This window comes from Chiloscyllium plagiosum, chromosome 4 (genome assembly GCF_004010195.1).
Source record: "Chiloscyllium plagiosum isolate BGI_BamShark_2017 chromosome 4, ASM401019v2, whole genome shotgun sequence".
Taxonomy (NCBI): domain Eukaryota; kingdom Metazoa; phylum Chordata; class Chondrichthyes; order Orectolobiformes; family Hemiscylliidae; genus Chiloscyllium; species Chiloscyllium plagiosum.
Genome location: NC_057713.1, coordinates 63,354,701 through 63,376,926, shown reverse-complemented (window position 1 = coordinate 63,376,926; position 22,226 = coordinate 63,354,701). Strand labels below are relative to the sequence as shown.

General features: G+C 39.5%; 1 protein-coding gene across 2 annotated transcripts in view; it reads left to right on the top strand.

The window, feature by feature from the left end:
• The window catches only part of LOC122549088 (peroxidasin homolog), a 573,433-nt gene that overhangs the window by 180,659 nt on the left and 370,548 nt on the right, over positions 1-22,226 (top strand). For both annotated transcript variants that reach the window (XM_043688313.1, XM_043688312.1), the window contains exon 2: positions 12,284-12,355. In XM_043688313.1, the coding sequence (XP_043544248.1) occupies positions 12,284-12,355 (72 nt within the window). The remainder of the gene's footprint in view (positions 1-12,283; positions 12,356-22,226) is intronic.

Here is a 22,226-nt window from a genome sequence, read left to right as displayed (position 1 = left end):
GAAGAGATTTCCCTTGAGACACGACTCTCTGTGATCACGTGGGATTGGTTCTTCTCTATGCCTCCTGATTGAGTGTCTGGAGGGCCACCTGCCCTCTGTGGATACAGGATATCTCTTCTCTTTTCCACTTCCCATCAATCTTGTACACTTTCTAGAATCACATTGAACCTATTCATGACAAAGTGCAGGCTACCTTAAATCAGTACTAGCCATCCATTGATACTGAATCTCTGCAACTAATGATCATTTCAAGGAGCATAGTTGCATGCAGTGTAAATTTAGTGCAGTGCTTGCGGTGCCACGAGTAGGTAGATGTTAAGTGCACACAGTGAACCCTGCACCTATGTTCAAAGTCTTATCTTAATTCTCTCCCAATATCTTTGAAGTAAGTTCTTCATTTGTGTAAGTGTACCACAACTCATTTTCTCAATTACCATTGGCTCATTCTTTACAAATATTTCCCCAAATTACCAAACAAAATGATTATATTCCAAAAGAAAAAATGCTGGAAAATCTCAGCAGGTCTGGCAGCATCTGTAAGGAGAGAAAAGAACTGACATTTTGAGTCCAGATTCTAGCATCCACAGTAATTTGCTTTTATCCAGTTTTAGATTCCACCATCCGCAGTAATTTGCTTTTATCCTCTTTTCTCTCCTTACAGATGCTACCAGACTTGCTGAGATTTTCCAGCATTTTCTCTTTTGGTTTCAGATTCCAGCATCCGCAGTAATTTGCTTTTATCCAAAATCATTACATTGTCTGTGGTTCCTGAGAAACTTACTCATTGTCAACTCTTTCTCTCCATCATGTGGACCTTTCACTAAACACCTGAAAAGCCAAGAGCATCTTAGAATCAACACACACAACAAAATATTCCATTCCCCACCTCAGTTGGTCAAGATCAACATCTGGAAAATGTGGACTTTTCTCTGTATCTTGGGAGCCTCCTCTTGTTGAAGACAAATGTAGACAATGAAATTCATCACCTCCACTATGGCAGATCAGCTTTTGCCTACTAATGAATAGAGTATTTGAAGATGAGGATCTCAAACCCATGAGGTTAGGGTTTGCTGGGCAAACCCTATGTTCCTTTCTACTTCAGAGACAATGCATTGGGAACCTCAAAGCAGTGGAGGTTGCCACAAGCAGTACCTTTACAGATCCTCCAAATCTGATGCTAAGAAAGTCAGTCTCAAAATTGCACCTCTCCCAAAACAACATGACCAGCAATATTCACTCAAAACCAATACCACCACTGCATGGGGACATAAAAATTGTATGCCTGACATCTGAGTCCTGAAGCAACTGTGCAACTCCAAATGCGTTTGCAATAGCAGACCCACGGGAGGATAGTGGAAATTATTTAGGGTATGTCCCCAGAAAATCCCTGAATATATCAGAACATCCCCACTGACTCATGGGAGGTCCTGTTCTTTGACTGATCAAAATGGAGAAGTTTTTTCAGGAAGGCACTTCATTAGGAGCATGCAGAGGTAGGAGATGAGACATTGGAGAGAGATCACAAATTTCCAACAGCACATCTGGTCCTTCAAGCATCACCTACCACACATGGAGCAGAGTCTTCCAATCACACATTGGACTTGTCAGCCATTTCATACCCTTAAATTAGTCATCTTCAATCCCAAGGAACTGCCTAAGAGTTTAAAATTGAGTAGAGTGATTTTAAGTAGTTGCCTTGTGTATAATGAATAACATCAGATTTGATATATTTTTCCTGAATTTATTCTGCATATACTGTATTGGGTGGATAGATCAGATTGGTGTATTTAATAGTTTTAGACTGTAAGTATTTTACTGGCTACTTATAAAACCCATTCCATCATTATAGAATAATCATGTTTCACTTTTTACTGGCCAATTTAAAAAAGATTATGACATGGTTTTCCCCTTAATTTTCTGATAGTATTAGCAACTAAAACAAAATTAATAGACACTCTGTGGACGATAGCAACGTTCCTGAATAAGTTGTATTGAGCGCTATAGTCTTAACCAATGCTCAGCGCAAACTAGTCACAACTGTAGTGAATTGCAGTAATAAAAGTGAATTTTCTTTTGCCGCTGGCACACATTACTGACATGAAACAGAGTGGATTAATCTCTTTGAGTACTGAAAATGTCTTTTGGAACTTGCATATTTGTTAACTGCTAAAAATGAAGTCTTGTTCACAAGCTATACTGTGGAATGCTGAGACAGGCCATAACATGGAGTATCAGAACACAGGTTTGCATTTGCAATTGGCCACACAGTAAGCTCCAGATTTTAATCATGCCCCTGTTGGTAATTGCCAAATAGAGGTCAGGCATTTCCCCTCCAGGAAGTGAAAGAAAAACACAAAGATCAGTTATTCCATTAGAGAATGTTATGTAAGATCTTTTAAGAAGGTCTTTCACTTGCTGTATCAATGTTGGAATTGCTTTACTTACTGATAACATGTTTCTCTCTGAGTACAATAATGAAATGAGAGGGACCCAGCAAAAATTCCTGTCAGGTCAATATTTCACAGCCAGTCAAACTGAGAATGAATGCTCAGAAGTGCAATTGCTTATTTTCCAGTGTGATTTTAATAAACATCTTTTTATTCTAAAGGGAGAATTGGAGCATGAAAGACCAGAATAACATTGAATTAATCCTCAGCATCATTATCAGAAACTTGCATCTTTTTAGGTAGAGGGTTAATTGCACAAGCTACAATTAGCCACTTTTGGTAGGATCATAGGGTAAGGATTTTTAAGATCGTCCTCCCTAGACTGTGGTTACGAACAACATGCAGTGTTAGACAGTTTAGAACTCAGATAATACAGAAAAATATGATTGGTGACCATCCAGTGGAGCTGAAGGAGGTGAGCTTACTGTTCCAAGGAGGCATTGAAACAGTTCAATAACTCAATGCTTACCTGCAAGCTTACCTGCAAGCTTTAGGATCCTGACTTTAGAACCAAGTGAGAGTTAATGCTGAAGTATTGATTGATAAGGAGGCAAATCACTTTAGTTGAAATAAGCAGTAAGAATATATTATCTGAGGAGAATTGGATTGAAATCTGCTAGAGTATAATCAGAATGAGAACTATCCAGCTAGGAAAAAAATGATAAAAATGAAAATAGTTAACTGAGAAATCCAGGAAAATATTAAAAATTTGGGGCGGCATGGAAGCACAGTGGTTAGCACTGCTGCTTCACAGTGCCAGAGACCCGGTTCAATTCCCGCCTCAGGCGACTGACTGTGTGAAGTTTGCACATTCTCCCCGTGTCTGTGTGGGTTTCCTCCGGGTGCTCCGGTTTCCTCCCACAGTCCAAAAATGTGCAGGTCAGGTGAATTGGCCATGTTAAATTGCCCGTAGTGTTAGGTGTAGGGGAATGGGTCTGGGTGGGTTGCGCTTCGGCGTGTTGGTGTGGGCTTGTTGGGCCGAAGGGCCTGTTTCCACACTGTAAGTAATCTAATCTAATCTAATCTAAATCACATTTGGAGTATGTATTGCATGGTTATATATATTACAGTAGCAAATTAGATTGAAATGATAACACTATTTCAGAGATAAGGGTAACATGCAGGTTCAGCTGGCAGTTAGGAAGGCAAAAGCAGTTTTAACATTTGTTTTGAAGGCGCTAGAATGCAACAGCAGGGACACATTGCTGAGGCTGTATAAGGCTCTAGCCAGACTGCATTTTGAATATTGCAAGCAATTTTGGGATCAATATCTAAGGAAGGATGCGGTGGCCTTGGAGGGGGTTAGAGGCAGTTCACAAGAACGATCCTGGGAATAAATGGCTTGTCTCATGAGAAGTGGTTGACGACTCTCAATCTGTATGTGATGGAGTTTAGAAGAATAACGGGGAATCTAATTGAAATTTACAGAACACTGAGAGACCTGCATAGAGTAGATATGGAGAAGATAGAGAGACAAGGATCTAAGGACACAGTGTCAGCGTGGCAGCAGTCTGGGCTGGCTGGTTTTTTAGGTAACAGCGAGGACGTGAGGAGAATGAGCACTGCTTTCCTGAGAGAAGTCAGCAGCCTTTGACATTGTTACTACCATTACACTAGAGTGATGCCTAAGCAATCCTCATAAATTATTGGATCAGAGCTTGATGAACTGTGGTGACTCCCTTTAAACCCCTTCGTGCAATATAATCACCAACTATGTCAAAGGTCTAGAGTTTCTACTGCAACACTCAGGCATTGCACAAATGCTACAAATTACATAAGGAAATTGTCAGAAAGTATCTGGAAAATAAAGAAAATCAAGAATCTCCTTAATAACTCTATGATATTTAGCACCTCCATGATAAAGTTATAATCATGTGTGTGTCATAAAAATAAAGAGTTGTAACAATCTAGCACAATCCTTAGTGAAAATTGCATTGGAAACTTCACTAGTATTAACTGACCTTTTCTTTATCACTGCTGAAGTTTATTTGCCTTTGTATAAGATGTGAGTGTCTTAAACTAATCACAATGTCAGTCAGGAGCATAAAGCTACTTTTGAAAAACAAAGCTTCTGGCCTGTTCCACTGTATCTGAGCTGGAGAATTGTTCATAAACTGGTCTTATTAACCTTTGAGATTGTGCACCAAGACACTGATTTTCTACTGAGTAGATTTTGTGTAGAAACAGTGTTAAAAGGTAAGAAAGCTTACCATTGTCACAGATGTACAGGATGTAATTTGTGACATTTTGAGTGCATAATTGGGTATAAATGTGACTGAAGTAATTCAAACATGGAGTTTCAGGGAAGACGGGCCTGGATTTGAAAATGAAAACAAAATCAAGGACCTTGGAAAGAAAGATTGTTTAGAATTGAGAAAGCAGTTTTTAAGACTGAGGTTAAGGATTTCTTTTTGAGGAAAGCGATGATAATGACCAATTTAAAAGTGAGTGAAACCTGAAGAGACATAACCATGAACAATATCAGCTAACATATCAGCTAGGAAAAGAAGGTGGCTAGTCAGCCGTTTACTGAAAATAAGACTGAAACAGCAGGACATGCTATAATAACTTCTGTATTAACTGAAACTATTCACTGGCAAACTTGCAGTAACCAATTTGAGGGATTAAAAGAGTCAGTACATTAAATCTGTTCTCCTCGGTAAAGTTGCTTGGGAATGCGAGCACATTGGTGACCTATTAACATTACTGGGCAGTCAAGGGGTAACTAAATGAGTGACTACTTTCACCAAGCTACAGCTCCATGTACAAAGCAGAATGCAATGTTTTATGAAGTGAGGACAGAGACTTGATTGACATGGAAATATTTTTCCAAATCCTCACATCAACAGAAAAGTTGGTCTTGAGCCCACTAACATTGAATCCTGCTGTCACATGTAATTATATGCTAAGAGCAGACACAAATGATTCAGACTAGGACTTCCATTCCTATTTGGGAAGAAGTGGCACTTGAGGGAGCTGATAGCTGATCTGTATGGAGGCTAGACTAGAGGCAAGTCTGGGATTTTGGATGGGGAAAGTAATGGAGGATTGGTTTCAAGGTTGGGAACATTATTAGGGGTACAATCTGTGGGGTTGGATATTTGTTTTCAATAGGCATTGGGGAAATCCCCTCCAAAAGAGGTCCCAGAAAGTGGCTGGGGGCCCACTCTGAATCAATCAAGTCTGATGTTAGTATATTATCGTCATGTGGGAGCAAGATAGTGTCGGAGGTCTGGGAGGAATAGCAGGCATTATAGCCCGTTCACAATAACCATGACTGATTTGAAATAGTAAGATCTAGTGCTCAGGGTTGCATATTTTTATGTAATAACGTATTAAATACAAAATAAAAGGTCTCACTGACAATTTTTTATTCAATCTTTTTTATACATGATATGAAACAGAGTGTAATTCTGTTCTGTGGGACTTCTCACTGCTGAAAACATATTTTCAATCACTAAAATAATTCCACATTTTTACAGATTGTCTACACAATCTTTTACAGTTCCCATGGCAGGAGACTGAACAGCAGTCGCTATTTATTCAGCTTGCCTATGCCTGTTAATGGCAATGATGTTTTCTGTTGCAAGTTGCTGGAATGTGAGATGAAAGTGGTACTATGGTCTTTACAGGGCATCAGGGATCTGAATGAACAGGTGTATTTCTTTATTCAAACAGATTGAAGTATTGCGGAATTATTAGTGCAAAGACTGAGATGTAAGAGTGAATTATAATGGTGTCTTCAGTGTCAAATAAGCTACAATGAGAGATAGATATAAAGAGAAAAAGAAAAATTAACTTTAGAGAAAAAGTGACTGAAAGGAAAAATTCTTAAGAGTTGAAGAAGAGTTTCAATAGCACCAAACACTTTTCCTATTGTTAAAAGGATACTCAGACTTGAAGTGACTTTGTGACAATTTACTTGTAGCTACTGGCAGAAGTACAGCAATCTAAACCAATCAAATGCGTTTAATTTGTAAACCTGACAACAATATGCCATTAGAATTTTAGAATCCCTACAGTGTGGAAACAGGCCCTTCAGCCCAACAAGTCCACATCGACCCTCCGAAGAGTCATCTGCCCAGACCCATTCCCCTACCCTGTTACTCTACATTTACCTTTTTTTTGAACTCTTTGTTTCAATTAATGTATGTTTATTTAGACAAGATGAAGAGAAGTGAAATGAGACAAAACTTTTGTTATTGCTATTGCGATGCCCCTGTCTGATTGTTACTTTTTTAGGATTGTTAAGAGTAGCAATTATCTTCAAAACATTTTTCTGAATAGGTTTTCTTTGGGTTTATTTCAAAATATGTTATTTTTATCTTATGACTCATTGGTTTCAATGTGCATATTGAATGACTAGGCATGGAGGATGCAGGGCAAGAGAATGTGCATGGAAGGCCTGAAGGCATTATGGAGGACATGGAATGAGTCATAGCAGGTCATGCGTAAGCCCTTTTAAGCATAACTTGCAAAAGTTTCCTGAATCCAAACTATAGTTCATAACTCCTCTGAGTTTCATGTCCTTAAGAAGCTGAGCAGAATCCTCAAAGATTATGACTAGGGTTGTGCTGGTGGTTGTGGAGTGTGGAGAGTTATAAGACACCTACACCCACAATGGAATCAACTGGGCTCGGGTCTGAACTTGGTTGGAGGGGAGTGGTGAGGGGGGTTCCTGCTTGTCCGTGAAACTTGCTTGCTCAGTGAATATTGACAGGAATTATGGAATTGGCTCCTGTTTGCCATTTTGGCTCAACCTTGTGAAATAGTCAAGACCAAAACCTTCCACTGGGCATGATATATGATCCTTGTTGTCCTCTTTTAATAAGCCAAAGTTCTGGATTTCAGTATGTCACCTGAAGAAACTATCAAATTGGAAGTTTGGTGCTGTGATGGCGCAGCTGCTTTGGGCTAAACCTAATTGTTTGAGACAAAATAATTGCTCCATCTCTTTCAATTCATAGAATCAAGGAATCCCTGCAGTGTTGAAACAGGTCCTTCAGCCCAACAAGTCCACAGCGACCCTCCGAAGAGCAATCCACTCAGATCCACTCCCCCACCTTATTAGTCTACATTTACCCCTGATGAGTGCACCTAACCTACACACTCCTGAACACTGTGGGCAATTTAGCATGGCCAATTCACCTAACCTGCACATCTTGGAGCCCCTGGAGGAAACCCATGCAGACACGGAGAATATGCAAACTCCACAGTTGTGGAGTTACAGTCTCTCCTGTAGAGTTACAGTCATTTGATGGTTTGAGTCCCTCCCATACTCTCTGGCAATTATCTAACAGGCACAAATAGCTTCAAAATGTTTACTGAGATCACAGTCTGAAATATCAAGTGGTCAAAGTGAATCCACAACAGAGGGTAAAAATGCAGTCTCCATTAACTTCTCATGTAAATCCACCATGAGAATAGTTTAACCTATCGTTTAATGTCCCCTTAAATGTCTGCTACAATGTTGATATTGATCTATCCTGAAGCCTAATAAACCACTTTAATTCAGTTATCTTAGCTCTCATGCCCACATAGATTTAATATTCAGATTGAAATATTATTCTTAGACCAATAGTCTCTCATGTAAATTGAATGTAAATGTAATCATATTATGGTCACTACAAGACCTGGTAGCGTCAATACCTCTGGGCCAGAAGGCTTAGATTCAAGTCTGGAATGTGTTATAACATATCCAAAGAGATTAATTTAAAAATAGCTATTGTGGTTGCTGCTACTTAGGATTGTCTTTACTCTGAAGTCAATAATTAACCCTGTCACACTAAACAATGTAAAACAATTGATTCTAATTTAACCTGCTCTCTGGTCAGTTCCAAAATACACTGCTCTATGAATAACCTCAAAAGTATTCTATGAACTTCTCATCCAGTCTACTATTAATCTGACTTTTCTAGTGTCTATGTAGAATAAAGCTACGCTTGATTATTGTTGTCCCCTTATCACAGGCAGCCAATATTTTTTTTTGTATGCTTTTTCTTGTTTATATAAATTTATATTTATAGGCCCTGTAGATGTTTCCTATTCATGACTTATTTCCCCTCCTATTACTCATCTTCACCTAAATTGATTCTACATGCTCATCTGCTGAAACAGATTCATTGCACAAATGCTATCCTTGATTAATAATGCTATCTCTCCACCTTTTACCTTGATTCTTAATCTTGATTATCACATACACTTCAATATTCCAGACCAAATCCTTATCCTCCTGCAGCCCCATCTCCATCATGGTGATCAGATCATATTTAATTGCATCAATATATGCTATCGGGTAATTTACTTTGTTATAAATGCTGTGAATGATTGGATTAAAGTCAAGTATGAGATCATTGCACTCTCAGGTCATGTGAAATAATGGCATGATTGTATCATGAATATATCTCTTAAAGGTATACTGACACACGGACTGAATGACAAAACACAACAAGTAGGAGTCCAGTTTGCATAACTTTATAGGATTCCTGGCTAAGTCTGGTTGTCTGAAAGTTTGGGGGTACTTAATGGACCATTGAGTATATGTGAAGTCCCATTACTTTTCAAACTCCTGTTTCACCCAGGTTCCATCAGAGTAGGAAACTGCTGGCCTGAATATTATGAAGTGACATCAACTCTATCAGTACTATCTGGGTGAAATTTATCATTTAAAAAAGTTGCAGCAGTTTAAAAAATGTTTGTGCTTGCTGAGCTCCTATTCAGTGCTGCAACTTGTAGAATGGGTGCATGAAGTGATGGAAACCAAGCAACAAAAACACCGAGATGAGGAAATAACACATTTATATCAAATTATGCTGCCACGATTTTAATTGAGGTGTGACTTATGGATTTCAAAGCAGTCTAGTTTCCACAATCAAAGAGCCAAGATGACCAGTCTAAATATGGATTCTGGAGTGTGGTGCTGGAAAAGCACAGCAGGTCAGGCAGAATCCGAGGAACAGGAGAATCGACGTTTCAGGCAAAAACATTTTCCCCGAATTTTCGATTCTCCTGCTCCTTGGATGCAACCTGACCTACTTGCTTTTCCAGCACCACACTTTTGACTCTAATCTCCAGCATCTGCAGTCCTCACTTTCGCCTAAATATGGATTGTATTTTAATGATCATCATTGGATGTTCTCTTGGATGAAATTTCATCACACTGCAAAAAAGAAAATGCAGGACTCCTTGGGGAAGCTCTGCAAATATTAACATGTTTTTCAGTGAGATTTAGATTTGTGGGCATTAAGAAGAGTTAGCATTAATCATTCTTTTTATTTTCTCCTGTAACATTCCAAGCAATAGTTTGGCTTCTTATGAAAAATGTTTGAAACAATTGGCAACAAATATATTTATAAGTCCTCTTTCAGTTTAATTGTTGAATGAATTTCTGTGCTTTATATCTTTTTATTTGATAGGTTTATTCAGAAGTTAGCTTTCCACCTACAATATTGATATCTGAATTTATATGTGATACCATAAAGTACATTTTATGAACTCCTAATCCCAGTGCTGCCAGACCTCACATTGGAAGTTTAGGAGCAAGACTAGAAAGCTGTGCTGGATTTTATATTCATCTTAATCATTGCAAATCCTGCAGGGCTCACTAATCTCTGAGATAGCTTTCAATGCATGCTAGAACATAAATGTAAAGAAATTCAATGAAATTTACACTCCAGATGCCACGTAATATCTAATACAGATTTTGGTTTTGCGCTTAACACGACATCTAGTATGCCTCCAAATTTTTAACTAACCTAGATGTATTCTTGAAAGGAGACAGACCTGTACTTTAGCAGCAGAATAAACCACAATGGGTCTGTAGCCCCATAAGTATAAGGATAATAGTTGACCCTTCACAAATCTACTGGAATTCAGGGAATCCTTTGATTTGACTGGGGATGGCAGGTATTCATAGTTCTAAGACTTATTTTTGTGATTTTATGGGATGTGAATATCATTTGTTGCTCATCCCTTTCTGCATATTTTGCTAGGCCTTTTTACATGGCAACCACATTGTTCGATTCTGAAGTTACAAGTAAGGATTGCAGATTTTCTTCCTTAAAAGGCATGAGTAAATTAGATTTTTTTTTAACTGAGATTAACATTTTATTCCAAAGTTTTATTAATTTCAAATCCACCAGCCACCAATGTGGGATTTGAACCTAGTTGACTGACCCCCTACCAACCCACCCTCCCCTCCCAACACTTTCCTCTGCCACTGCAGGAATTGTAAGACCTGCACCCACACCTCCCTTCCCCTCCATCTAAGGCCACAAAGAAGCCTTCCACATCCATCAGAGTTTTACCTGCACTGTCACACATTTCATTTACTGCATCCATTGCTCCCGATGTGGTCTCCTCTACATCGGGGAGACAGGACAGCTACTTGCAGAACGCTTCAGAGAACATCTCCGGGTCACCTTCACTAACCAACCCCATCGCCGAACACTTCAACTTGCCCTCCCAGTCCGTTAAGGACATGCAGGTCCTGGGTCTCCTCCTCCATCACTGCATAACCACCTGATTCCTGGAGGAAGAATGCCTCATCTTCTACCTTGGGACTCTCCAACCACACGTCATTAATGTGGATTTCACCAGTTTCCTCATTTCCCCTCCCCCCACCTTATCCCAGATCCAACCTTCCAACTCGACACCACCCTCATGACCTGTCCTACCTGTCCATCATCCTTCACCCTCATCTCCGACCTATCACCATTACCCTCACCTCCATCTTCCTGTTGCACTCTCAGCTACTTTCCCCCAAGCCCCACCACCTTCCCATTTATTTCTCCACTTCCTTGGCTCACCAGCCTCAATCCTGAAGAAAAGGTTTTGCCCATAACATCGATTCTCCTGTTCCTCGGATGCTGCCTGACCTGCAGTGTTTTTCCAGCACCACATTCTCGACTCTGACTGACCCTCATGTATTGACATTGCCAGTATGCCACCATGTTCAGCCTTGGTCATTGTGGACCTGTCTGGGAGGAGACACAGACAGGTCATCTCCTGAAGGGAACGCCCCGGTCAAGATAAGCAGCTACTCATTAAAAAATACAGTAATTGAAACTCTTTAGAGAGTGCTTAATAGAGGATATATGTGGCTTTTTGATTTTATTAATCTTATAGCCCTGAATCTTTAGTGACAATAGTGTTAATTTTTATTGCCATAAACATAACGTAAAATGTGAAAGAAAATATAAGAAATCTCAAAACATCACCTTGACTGACTGGACGTTCTCCCACTATCCCCATCCTATTGGGAATGTTTCTTGTAGTAGTTAAAACCAGGCAATGTTATAGAATTCAAAAAAATATAGAATTACTTCCGTGTGAAAGCGGGCCATTTGACCCATTGAGTCCACACTGACCCTCCAAAAAATATCCCACCCAGACTCACATCCTTACCCTATCCCTGTAACTCTGTATTTCCCATAACTAATCCACCTAATCTACATATCCCAGGACACTATGGACAATTTAGCATGGCCAATCAACCTAACCAACACATCCTTGGACTGAGAGGAAACTGAAGAACCCAGAGGAAACCCATGTAGACACGGGGAGAATGTGCAAACTCTATACAGTCATTCAAAGGTAGAATTGAACTAATGTACCTGGTGCTGTGAGGCAACAATACTAACCGGTGAGCCACCATGCCACCCCAAGGCACTCTGTCAGAATATCCAGAACCAGCTATGATGGCGAACTCCTAGAAGAGAAAATTCAACATTTGGGATACAGCTACACCTAGCAAGTTAAAATCAGTTTATTTAATTATTACCAATGAAACAGCACTTTCAATGATTAATGTTTGAATTTTACTGATTTTCTTGCAGGGATCTGAGATTTAACAGGATCAGAGAAATTCCACCTGGAGCTTTTAAGAGGCAAAAGAACCTAAACACACTGTGAGTGATTATTCAGTTTCGCTTGTTAACCTCATTTTATGCACTCAGCAAGTAAACTATAGAGATACACCTGTGGACAGCAATTCTGCACTGGAGGTATACATCAGAGGGAGTATGTCGTTTCTGTTACTGCATCATATGCTCCAAATAATGTTATATATTTAAGCTAAATGAAAATAAAATTATTGTATGTAATCATTCAAAACTGAGCTCATATAAAATTGACCCCAAGATATTTGCTAAAAAAGAACATATACTGTATGAATAAGTCAGTGCTGGTTTTTCAAGGATCAAAGCCCAAACGTTTCAGAAAAAAATCTTGACAATCATTTTAAAAACTTCAATTTATTATCCAATGTTTTTTGAAAAAAAGTTGCATTTACTTCACTTCTTCAAGCTTCCACTTGTTAATTACTACATGAACAATGTGGATCCCACGTCATGCTTGTAGGGAGAAAATGGCAGATCGGTGAGAATTCAAAAGCAATATAACTGAGGTTAATGCAGAGAAGAACTTCTCTGGTGACTTTTCATTAAGTTCAGCCTGAGTCTGTGTTACCATTCAGCACCCTCACTGCTCCTGGCGAGGCAGGGAAAGTTAGATGCCTTGCAAGTTCAGTTCTTTGCAATGTTGACTCAGTGCAATCCTCCTGCACCAAGGCCGAGCTGAGGGTTGGAGCTGTTGATGTGATATTTTCTGGTGTCGCAGCACTGCTTTTGCTTTTCCTTCTGGCTCATGAGCAGCATTGAAACTCCAGACAATATGCTGCTTCCTCTCCAGAATGTGAGGTGGTGCTGTTGGGAAGGCTACTTAATAAAAATATGTAAAGTGAGAGATAAAGAGAATAACTGACTGGTATGGGCATGCCCCACTGCATTACCTTATGGACTATTTTCAGAGCGATGTTAGATGAGCTGGTTGGATTTGTTTCAGTTGAAAGCATTTCTCAACTTTTTTTGCGTTATTGACCTCAAACATTTGACTTTTACCCATGTACATACAGAATTATCTTTTGTAAATAACTGGAGAAATGAAAATATGGTAAAATGTAAATGACTTGCAGATGTAATCAAAGGGGAGCTAGCTAATTCGATACAAAATTGGCTTGAAGATAGGAGACAGAAGGTAGTGTTAGAGACTTGTGGTTCAGACTGGAAACCTGTGACTAGAGGTGAATGCAAGGATCGGCACTGAGTCCACTGTTCTTCATCATTTATATAAATGATTTGAATGTGAACATGGGAAATGTGGTTTGTAAGTGTACAGATGACACCAAAATTGGTGGTGTAATGGACAATAAAGAAGGTTATCTTAGAATGCAACGGGACCTTGATCAAATGAGCCAATGGACTGAGGAGTGGCAGATGGAGTTCAATTTAGATAAATGTGAGGTGTTGCGTTTAGTAAGGCAAACTAGGGCAGGACTTATTATGTTAATGGTAGGACCCTGGGGAGTGTTGTCAAACAATAAAACCTAGGGGTGCAGTTGCATAATTCCTTGAATGTGGAGTACCAGGTAGACAGGGTAGTGAAGATTGTCTTCATTAGTAATTCATTGAGTATAGGAGTTTGAATGTCACGTTGCGGCTGTACAGGCCACTTGCAGAATACTGGTTCAATTCTGGTGTCCCTGAAAAATGTTGTTAAACTTGGGAAGATTGAGAGAAAATTTCCAAAGATATTGCTGGGATTGGAGGGCTTGAGTTACAAGGAGAGGGTGAATAAGCTGTGGATATTTTCCATGGAGCATCGGAGGCTGAGGTTTATGAAATCATAATGGACATGGACATGGATAGGGTGAATAACCAGGGTCTTTCACTAGGGAAGGGAAGTCCAAAACAAGAGGGTTATAGGTTTTATGGTGAGAGGGGTGTGATTTATAAGAGACCTGAGGGGCAACCTTTTCACAGAAAGTGTGATGCATGTATGGAATGAGCTGCCAGTGGAGGTGGTGGAGGAAAACATGGGCCAAATCCCACAGTTAGGATTAGATCAGTTTAAGATATCTGGTCAGTATGGGTGATCTGGACTGAAGTGTCTGTTTCTGTGCTGTATAACTCTATGACTGTATGAACATAGTGTGTTTCGTCACATGAAACACGCAATTGATGGTAACAATGTTCCAGATAATTAATAACGATGTCAAGAGCCAAATGCTGTAGTTGCAATATCTAATTGTGATATCCAAAACACATGAACAAATTCCTATTAATTGTTCCTCATCTATTTTTGTCAAGAATTTTGTTTAATTTATTATTTTTAAAATGTTTTCCTAAGCTATGAACTCCTTGGCCAAGGTGTTGCTGGGTTATCTGCTTCTAAGCCTGTACCAATTCTGCATGTTTTCTAGTAATTGAAAGGTGGCCAAGCACGGTACCGGTGTGACCTCATGACAGCTTTCATAGAACATAGAACAGTACAGCACAGAACAGGCCCTTCAGCCCACGATGTTGTGCCGACCATTGATCCTCATGTATGCATCCTCAAATTTCTGTGACCATATGCATGTCCAGCAGTCTCTTAAATGTCCCCAATGACCTTGCTTCCACAACTGCTGCTGGCAAGACATTCCATGCTCTCTCAACTCTCTGTGTAAAGAACCCACCTTTGACATCCCCTCTATACTTTCCTCCAACCAGCTTAAAACTATAACCCCTTGTGTTAGCCATTTCTGCCCTGGGAAATAGGCTCTGGCTATCGACTCTATCTATGCCTCTCATTATCTTGTATACCTCAATTAGGTCCCCTCTCCTCCTCCTTTTCTCCAATGAAAAAAGTCCAAGCTCAGTCAACCTCTCTTCATAAGATAAGCCCTCCAGTCCAGGCAGCATCCTGGTAAACCTCCTCTGAACCCTCTCCAAAGCATCCACATCTTTCCTATAATAGGGCGACCAGAACTGGACACAGTATTCCAAGTGCGGTCTAACCAAAGTTTTATAAATCTGCAACAAGATCTCACGACTCTTAAACTCAATACCCCTGTTAATGAAAGCCAAAACACCACATGCTTTCTTAACAACCCTGTCCACTTGAGTGGCCATTTTAAGGGATCTATGTACCTGCACACCAAGATCCCTCTGCTCCTCCACACTGCCAAGAATCCTATCCTTAATCCTGGATTCAGCTTTCAAATTCGACCTTCCAAAATGCATCACCTCGCATTTATCCAGGTTGAACTCCATCTGCCACCTCTCAGCCCATCTCTGCATCCTGTCAATGTCCCACTGCAGCCTACAACAGCCCTCTATACTGTCAACGACACCTCCAACCTTTGTGTCGTCTGCAAACTTGCTGACCCATCCTTCAATCCCCTCATCCAAACCATTAATAAAAATTACAAAAATTAGAAGCCCAAGGACAGAGCCCGGTGGAACACCACTCACCACAGACTTCCAGGCAGAATACTTTCCTTCTACTACCACTTGCTGTCTTCTGTTGGCCAGCCAATTCTGTACCCAGACAGCTATGTTCCCCTGAATCCCATTCCTCCTGACCCTCTGAATGAGCCTACCATGGGGAACCTTATCAAATGCCTTGCTGAAGTCCACATACACCACATCCACAGCTAATCAGCTTTTCTAGTCACATCCTCAAAGAACTCGATAAGGTTTGTGAGGCATGACCTGCCCCTCACAAAGCCGTGTTGACTGCATTTAATCAAGCCATGCTCTTCCAGTTGGTCATAAATCCTATCCCTCAGAATCCTTTCTAACACCTCGCAGACGACAGACATGAGACTTACTAGTCTGTAATTGCCAGGGATTTCCCTATTTCCTTTCTTGAAGAGAGGAATTACATTTGCCTCTCTCCAGTCCTCAGCGAGGATGCAAAGATCTCCGCAAGTGGCGAAGCAATCGCATTTCTCATTTCCCAAAGCAGCCGAGGACAAATCTGGTCCGAGCCTGGCGACTTGTCAATCTTAATGTTTGACAAAATTTTCAGCACATCAGCTTCCTCTATCTCAATCCATTCCAGCATGCCCACTTGCTCTTCAAAGGTTTCATTCACTACAAAGTTCGTTTCTTTCATAAAATCAGAAGCAAAAAACTCATTTAGGGCTTCCTCTACCTCCTCAGACTCCACACACAAGTTCCCTATGCTATCCATGATAGGTCCTACTCTTTCTTTGACCATTCTCTTATTCCTCACATAAGTGTAAAATGCCTTTCATTTGATGTTTATTGTTTCATTCTGTCAACTGTCTTTAGACAAGGTTTTTGTGCAAGACATTGCAAATGTAAAGTTATATCCTAGTTCTTGAAGCAACTGTACCTTTTGAAGAAAATCCTGATGCAGTACTAAAGCATGTGTCATGAGATGGTTCCAAAGCACAGAGATTTCCTTTTAGCTTATTATACACTATATCAGAATATTTCTTGGAACTGTGCTAAGACTCTGTTTGAGAGTCATGGGCATTGAGTATGATGTTCTTGCCGAGAATGTTAGAAGAACAACAGACTGACTCACTGCATTGTTACTCAGCAGGTGTGATTAAAATACTCCTATAACAACTAAACTTGGGCAGCAGAAAAATTCATGAATATGTACAAGATCAGTGAAATTCACTATTGATATATTTTTAGAATTTGTGAAGGAAATGGTTGCAAAATTAATTTCATTCCTAAAACTACATGAATAGATCTTTTCAGGTGTTTTAGTTAGTTCGCTAAGATAAATTGAATAAAACAAAACCAAAATCTGCAGCGTGAGAATGTAACAATATAAGAAGTATAACAGAAGTTAAAGTATATTATTTGACCCATTGAACCACCTTGGACATTCAAGAAGATTGAGGCTAATCTTCAAACTAAATTTGATCTTGTCACAAAGTTGCCATATTCTTTCATTTTCTTTGTCCCCATAAATCTATTGAAAAATGTCTTTAACATATCCTATGTTTAAACATCCACAATTTTATTGAGTAGGAATTCTTGAGTTTCACAACCTTTGAGCAAAGCAATGCCTCCTCATCTCTGGTTTGAATGATTTAATCCCTTGTTCTGAGACAATGAATTTGTGTTCTCAATTTCTTGCAGAGGAAGGCATCTTTTTTAGCCTATGTCTGTTAAGCCTTTTAAGAATGTGATATGTTTCTGTTAAATCACCACTGATTCTTTTTCCCAACAGTGAATATAATCCTAGTTTACCATTTTGTTCTCATTGGACAATTCCGCTAATTCCATGAATCAGTCCAATTAATCTTTGTCTATTACCCCGACAGTTACTTTACATCTTCCTCACGGATAGGTTTCCCACAAAATTGAACATGCTATACTTACCTCTAATCTTATTCATTATTGTAGATTGTAAATAGTTGATGTGTATTTCGCAGTACTGGAATAGTCACAGCTGACCAACTTTATTTTTAACCTCTGTGTTTGGCCAATTACGTTATTCCTGAAGAAGGGCTTATGCCCGAAACGTTGATTCTCCTTCTCCTTTGATGCTGCCTGACCTGCTGCGCTTTTCCAGCAACACATTTTTAAGCAATTGCATTATTCACAAGCTATGCTTATATAACACTCCCCAATCCTATGAATGCTAATTGTGTGTAGTAATCTCTTGTGAAGCACTCTTTGAATATTACTTGAAAATCCAAATAAACTACATCGATTCATTTCCACTTATCAAACTGTCAGTTACATTGTTTAAAAACTAACAAATTTGTCAAACATGATTTATCTTTCATAAATACATGCTGCACCTGCTTAATCAGATCGTGATTAGTGTGCTGTTACCAATTATTTGATAATAGATTCTGGTATTTTACCTACTAATGGTGGCTGTCATTTCCATTTTCTCTTTTTTTTAAATACGGAGTTCTGTTTCCTAACACACATTCATTGATAACTGTTCTACAGTCTAAGGAGCATTGAAGATAAAAACCAACACATCCACTCTCTCTGCAGCTAGTTCACATAGGATGTGGTTAATCAGATCTAGGACGTACTGATTTCTTTAAGCTCCTGATTTTCTATAAGTGTTTGAATCTGTATTATTTCTGGACTGTTTTGTGTCTTTTACCTTAAAGAGAGATAAAAAGTGTTTCAATAATGTTTCTCCCATTCCTTATTTCTCATTATAATTTCCCCTGACTCTATCTTTAATAGTCTCATATCTTCTTTTGTTCATCCCTTTCTATTTGTGTGCCTTTGGAAATATTTATAAACTTCTTTCATGTTTCCTGCTAATCTACTCTCATATTGTTCTTTCTTATCAATCTTTTGATCTTCCTTTGCTGTATTCTAAACATTTCCCAATCCTTATGCTTTCCATTGTTTTTTGGTAATATAAGTTACTTCCTTTGAACTACTGCTGTAGTTAATTACTCTTAGCCTTGGTTGGGCCACTTTTTCTGGGTGTTTTTGTAAATCTGTAAATTTTGTATTCATTCTTTGAATTAACCTGGTCAACGCTTGCTTGTCTCAATCTACTTTGGCCAACATAGCTCTAAAATTTGCTTTCTTTAGATATAGGATACTTGTTTTTCATCAATTAAATCTATTCAAGGCAACAAAAATTCTTTCTTCTTATAATGGTTCTTCTACAGAGATCCCTTCACAACAAGGATATTAATTAAACCTTTCTCATTGCGCAATACTAAATCTAAAGTAGTCTGATCCTTAATTGATTCCTGAATACACTGATCTGGAAACTACCTTGTAAACAATCATTGAATAATCTGTAATACCATGTCTGAAAATTTCCTTAACCCAGTCTATAAGAAGATGAAAGTTCCCTTAAATTACTGTATACCCTTATTGCATAGGTCCCCAACTTTTTGATTCATACTTAGCATATTTTAGGTTTCTGTTCTTCCTACATTTACATGTGTTGGCACCTTCCAGTTCTATATCCATAACTCCAAAACCACCCTTTTTAGATGTATGCAGCCTAGCTTCACAAGATCTCAAAACTACCATAAAGCCCCAATTGAAATTCTCTTATGGTTTTGACATGGTGCATTATTCCTCATCCTCATTATCACTTTTCCACAATATTCATTGGACTGAAAATCTTTCAACACCTGTCTTGTTGTCAACTGCACAGGACTGATTTTGATGGTTTCTGTTGTGTGTGGATTCCTTCAAATGAAAAGTCATTTTGTGAGTTAGAATTTTTTTTTTGATTTAACTAGAAAATTCTTGCTAATAATCATATTAAGTTTATTACATTATTGCAACTATTTCCTGATGACATGAATATGGCTTACACTACAACAGAGACTATTTGGAGTACAGGGTGTATCTCTGACAGGTTCCTTCTTTACTCTGATTAGAAGTTCCCATGGTATCCTCATAGTAGGTGTTGCTTACTGCATTCAGTTAAGGTTTAACTCTTTCAGATCCGCATACAATAGTTCCAATCACACCAATTAATAGGATTCAAAGTATCTCCAACAACAACTTATCTGGTTTCTTCTAAAAATATAACCTCAGCTCTAATCTTCTCCTGAATATACAGTTCACTTAGTCTCATATATTTTTTATTCATTTGTTCGATGTGGGCATTGCTAGCTGGCCAGCATTTATTGCCAGTCCCTAATGCCCTTGAGCAAGTGGTGGTGAGCTGTCTTCTCAAACTGCTGCAGTCCATGTGCCGTAGGTTGATCTAAAATGCTGTTAGGGAGGAAATTCCAGAATTGTGACCCAGCCACAGTGAAGGAAAAAAGACATATTTTCAAGTCAGTGTTGAGTGGTTTGGTGGAGTATTTGAAGGTGGTGGTTTTCTCATGTATCCTCTGGCCTTGTCTTTCTAGATGGAAGTGGTCATGGGGTTGGAAGGTGCTATCTGAGGACTTGGTAAATTTCTGCAGGTCATCTTGTTGTTAGTATAAACTGCTGATCCTGAGCATCGTGGTGGAGGGCATAGATGTTTATGGATGTAGTGCCAATGAAGTGAGCTGGTTTATCCTGGATGACCTAAAAGTTTTTTGAGTGTTGTTGGAGCTGTACCCATCCAGGCAAGTGTTGAATATTCCATCACACCTCTGACTTGTGCCTTGTAAATGGTCACAGCCTTGGGGAGTCTGGAGGTGAGTTATTCACCACAGTGTTCCTAGCCTCTGACCAGTTCTTGTAGCTACAGTGTTTGTGTAGTCAGTCTAGTTGAGTTTCTGGTCAATAGTAACCCTACGGATGTTAGTAGTGGGAGATTCAGTTGTAGTTGTACCATTGAATGTCAAGGGACAGTGGTTAGATTGGCCTTTATTGGTGATGTTTATAGCCTGGTATTTGTGTGACACAAATGTTACTTGTTAGCCCAAGCCTGGATATTGCCCAGATCTTGTTGCATTTGAACATGGACTGCTTCAGTGTTTGAGGAATCATGAATGCTGCTGAACATAGTACAATTATCAGTGAACATCCCACTTCGGAACTTAGGATGGAGGAGAGATCATTGATGAAGCAGCTGAAGATGGTTGGGCTTAGAGCACTACCTGGGAACTCCTGCAGAGATGTCCTGGAACTACGAATACTGACCTGCAACAACCAAGACCACCTTCCTATGTGTCAGGTATGATTCCAACCAACAAAGCGTTTGCCACCTGATTCTCATTGATTCCAGTTTTGCTCGCGCTCCTTGATGCCACTGTTGGTCAAGTGATGTTAAGAGCTGTCACTCTCATCTCACCTCTGGAATTCAGCTCTTTGGTTGACCAAAGGTTGTAATGAGGTTAGATTCTGATCCAGGTTCTGTGTTCTGTGTTCTCACACCTTACCTCTGATACTTGATTGTCTCACGGTTGTCTTGGGCAAGTTAAACTCAACTTTTCAGTAGAACATAGGGAAATTATGTTTTGTTTCTATCACAACTCTGTTTGCCAATACCGCTTTTCACCTCCTCAGCTAATTTAATCAAGCTGATGCAACTTTAATTTGTTGTTAGACTCTGAGCTGACTTTTAATGTCTCCACTCTCTTTGACACCAAGACAATCTGTGTTGCATGCATTGCTGCCACTACCATTAGATGTTACTACAGTTGTTATGGGGGATTTCAACATGCAGGTAGACTGGGAGAATCAGGATGGTATTGGACCTCAAGAAAGAGACTTTGTGGAGTGCCTCAGAGATGGATTCTTAGAACAGCTGGTGCTGGAGCCGACCAGGGAGAAGGCAATTCTGGATCTGGTGTTGTGCAACGAACCAGAATTGATCAGGGACCTCGAAGTGAAGGAGCCATTAGGAGGTAGTGACCATAATACAATAAGCTTCAATCTGCAATTTGAAAGGGAGAGAGTACAATTGGTAGTGACAATATTTCTGTTGAATAAAGGGAACTATGGAGCTTTGAGGGAGGAGCTGGCCAAAGTTCAATGGCGCAATGCCCTAGCAGGGATGACAGTGGAGGAACCATGGCAGATATTTCTGGATATAATGCAGAAGATGCAGGATCAGTTCATTCCAGAAAGGAAGAAAGATCGTATGAGGAGGCAGGGGTGGCCGTGGCTGATGAGGGAAGTTAAGAAACATATAAAGTCAAAAGAGAAAAGTATTACATAGCAAAGATAAGTGGGAAAACAGAGGACTGGGAAGCTTTTAAAGAACAACAGAGGATTGCTAAGAAGGAAATACGCAAAGAAAAAATGAGGTACGAAGCTAAACTGGCCAAAAATATGAAGGAGGATAGTAAAGGCTTATTTAGGTATGTGAAAGGGAAAAAAATGGTTAAGACTAAAATTGGGCCCTTGAAGACAGAAACAGGGGAATATATTATGGGGAACAAAGAAATGGCAGAAGAGTTGAATTGGTACTTCAGATCTGTGTTCACTGGGGAAGACACAAGCAATCTCCATGAGGTAACAGTGGCTGAAGGACCTGAACATAAGCGAATTTATATTTGCCAGGAATTGGTGTTGGAGACACTGT